This window comes from Pinus tabuliformis, chromosome 7 (genome assembly GCF_031772625.1).
Source record: "Pinus tabuliformis cultivar Carrire ecotype Pingquan chromosome 7, CPIR1, whole genome shotgun sequence".
NCBI classification, from domain to species: domain Eukaryota; kingdom Viridiplantae; phylum Streptophyta; class Pinopsida; order Pinales; family Pinaceae; genus Pinus; species Pinus tabuliformis.
The window spans coordinates 952,507,836-952,510,950 of NC_142293.1; the positions used below are offsets into that span (position 1 = coordinate 952,507,836).

General features: G+C 36.5%; 1 protein-coding gene across 1 annotated transcript; it reads right to left on the reverse strand.

The window, feature by feature from the left end:
* Nucleotides 1–995: 995 nt before the first annotated feature.
* On the reverse strand, nucleotides 996–2,767 carry LOC149250790 (indole-3-acetate O-methyltransferase 1-like). Its single transcript, XM_089456476.1, has 4 exons — nucleotides 2,609–2,767; nucleotides 2,088–2,525; nucleotides 1,565–1,831; nucleotides 996–1,485 (listed from the first exon to the last, which is right to left on the reverse strand). Exons 1-4 carry the CDS (start codon nucleotides 2,693–2,695, stop codon nucleotides 1,120–1,122), a joined length of 1,158 nt encoding a protein of 385 aa, XP_089312602.1. The 5' UTR covers nucleotides 2,696–2,767; the 3' UTR covers nucleotides 996–1,119.
* Between the last annotated feature and the right edge of the window lie 348 nt (nucleotides 2,768–3,115).

Sequence of the window (3,115 nt, forward strand, 5' to 3'; positions counted from 1 at the left end):
TGGCCATATCGAGGAGAACAAACGCCTAGAAACTCAGTCTACTACCTTCGCTTCCGCTTTCTTCAATGGGTATTAATGACGTTTTCAGCAAAATGTTAACCGTCAAAAATACGTTTTTGAAACCTTTCCAAACACCCCTGGAAAAACGGTCTTTAAAAATTTCTAACCATCTAAAACGTTCAAAAGGCCTTATGTCGCGCAAAATACTCGTCAAATTCCATCCCTGCTGCTACCTCAAACTTGTTCTATTTTATTGAATTTTATGTTATTTAACTATATGTACAAATTAATGTACGATCCAAATGAATAGTGCTGGTGCTGTCAAAGTGTAACATAAATTAGATAATTTATCTGAAGCCCTTCTTGTCTATGGACAAAATATGATTATTTAAAGGGTCTTGTAAATTATATCACATAGATACTGTCATCGTCGTTCAACGATTGGTTACCTTTGCACTTATCTGAAATTGGCAAGGCACTGCCCCGGTCACCAACATGTTTTTTCTCTACATTTTTTTCGGAAGAAAAAGCTGTATAGTATTTTTATTATATTGAAAATAGACCTGTATATACAGAATGTAGAGAAACTTATTCCCGGTCATGACATCGAACACTGTAGGTGTTTTCAAATATACATCTTTCATTGTTCAATCAAGTATGAGGACTATTATAGAGATCATATCTTAATAGATAACATCAAAAGTATGGAACTAATTGGTCATATGACATTGTTTATATGTTAACACGATCTTGAAACATACCAGATTATAGTCAACGTTAAATACCTGGCATAGAGAAGAGATGAATGATGTGTATGCAGGATTCTACAGAGATACTCATTTGCCACTTACCATTTGGAGACTGCAGCCCTTCTTTGATAGTTCATCCACTTGCTCATTTTACACAAGCTTTTTTCTCTACATATTTCGATACATATATAATATGATTATTATTTTTTAGATTTTTATTTTAAGTGAAAATTTTAATAATCGGCATACAACTTTACACATCACACTAAGCTATAAAATAAACTTCACTAGTTAGCATCGCATATTCTTCCCTAAAATATTTATTCATCTTACAACCTTGAAGAGCATAGAAGATAACCTAAAGAGTGGATCAATCTGTTTTGCGAACGAGGAAGGCAACAGCCACGTCACTGGTATTGCGAAGGAAATCTCTAGATTTCCCAGTTACTCTGCTCGCAATCCTCGCAAAAATTACATCCACCAAACGTTCATCCCACCCAAAGTGACTTCCCACAATACTTTCAAACATGGATTTGTAATAGTTTTCTAGGATTTTGGCAATCATCCCCTCTTCCCCTTCTCTCACCTCCGTAAATGGATGGGAAGGAAACCTTAGAAAGCTCATGCTTTTTATTTCGAACGACTGCTCCGTCTCCACTATGCTCTGCAGCTCCTCCACAGTTGGACAGTATAGAGGAAGGTTTATGTAATTAAGTTTTCCGTCCTCGATCAACCCCTGCCACTCAAAATCAAAATCGATCATTTATTGAATAAACATTCAAAACCTATTATATCGATTTATCTATATATTTTACCTCCTTCACTAACTCCTGTAATGCTCCTTCCAGCTGACGAGCGAAACCTCCCATGATGCCTTGTTCCTTTATGTCACCCGAACTACGAGCCAAGAGTGCTATGAACATGTATCCTCCGGGAACCATCTCCTGTGCTCGGGCTTCTAGAAATGATCCAAAGTCTTGCCTGAATTGCTTCAGATACGCAAGGCCCACTGCATCGCTGGATATATACACATGCTCGCCATTCCAAGCAGCAGAATTCCTGTCCACAACGCTAGCAGGAACCTGAAATTGAAATGCGTTATTAATACCTCATCCTAATCACATGAAAACATTTGGTTACAGTAAAGCGGATTATTGAGCCAGAGGTTAAAATAAAAAAATTTAAAAAATTTAAATAATTATACACAACATTAAATAATTTCTTGTCATAAAAAAAAATTAAATAATATCATCTCTTGAAAAAATAAAAATTGAATCCCCCTGTACTCAGATTAAATGAGTATTTAAAATAAATCTATGCTGTGCGTATATCACTCACTCCCGAGAGCCAGTGCAGACTGTTGGAGGAGTGGCAGAAATGGAGGGATTGCCCTGGGAAAAGGCGCCTGTATTGTGATCCCGACACTGCAGACGCGAAATAAGATCTAGTCGCCGCAGGCTTATCTTCATCGCGCTCTGCTGCTACCATTCGATCGGCGGCTTTGAATGGAGGCAACATCCGAAGCAATGTATTAAAATCATTTGACGGGAGATCGGCAAAGTAAACTTGGAACTCTGGCACGTTCATGCAGTGCCGAATGAAAGTTAATTCCACAGCTTTGACGATGGTGTTCACTGCGAGAAGGGTATTCATTCCAGTTGAACACCCCAAATCTACAATACGAAACACGTTATGATCTGCCATTCCGGCGACAGATCTCACGTTTTGGTAAATGGAATGCTCCAGAAGGGGTTTAAAGGCCTGAATCATGTTTAACTGCACAAGCATGATCGTTACAATGAAATCGGTTAGTGCAACTTGAGATTATAAGATATGCTAATCCAGATTAATGGGATTACCTGCACAGTTGAATTGTTGACATAGCTTGAATCGCCGCTTCCACCCTTCATGGAAAACACATCCTCCACAGATTTCACGTTCTCCATTGGATACCAGACAAAAACTAAATTCCTTATTTGGCGAAAACTGAGTAGGTTTTTTTCTCACTTTGGAGATGTGGGAGCTGAAATTAGATTTATATTTTTTTTTGCGGTGAAAGCTGAGCATCGATTTTTTCGGCGGTGATAGCTGATTCTGCGAAAGGAGTGTCATATTTCAATTTAATATTTATATTTTGTTGTCATATACTTAAATTATATAAATTTATATATATGGTTGGGATTATAATATAAAAATTAAGTGTATACAAGAAACGTTTATATATTAAAAAAATATTTTAATATTTAAAATTGTTTGTTATTTATTATTTTTCAATATATATATGTATATTTAACTGGACAAGCATCGTTGTATTGACATCAGTTAATGCAACTTGAGATTATCAGGTATTGAAAAACAGATTAATG

Bases quoted from the DNA above. Each gene is read 5' to 3' on its own strand.
- LOC149250790 (XM_089456476.1), bottom strand. From the start codon at position 2,695: ATGGAGAACGTGAAATCTGTGGAGGATGTGTTTTCCATGAAGGGTGGA. The intron at 2,526-2,608 runs GTAATCCCATTA...ATGCTTGTGCAG, and splicing joins TCAACAATTCAACTGTGCAG to TTAAACATGATTCAGGCCTT. The intron at 1,832-2,087 runs GTGAGTGATATA...TTTCAATTTCAG, and splicing joins GTCTGCACTGGCTCTCGGGA to GTTCCTGCTAGCGTTGTGGA.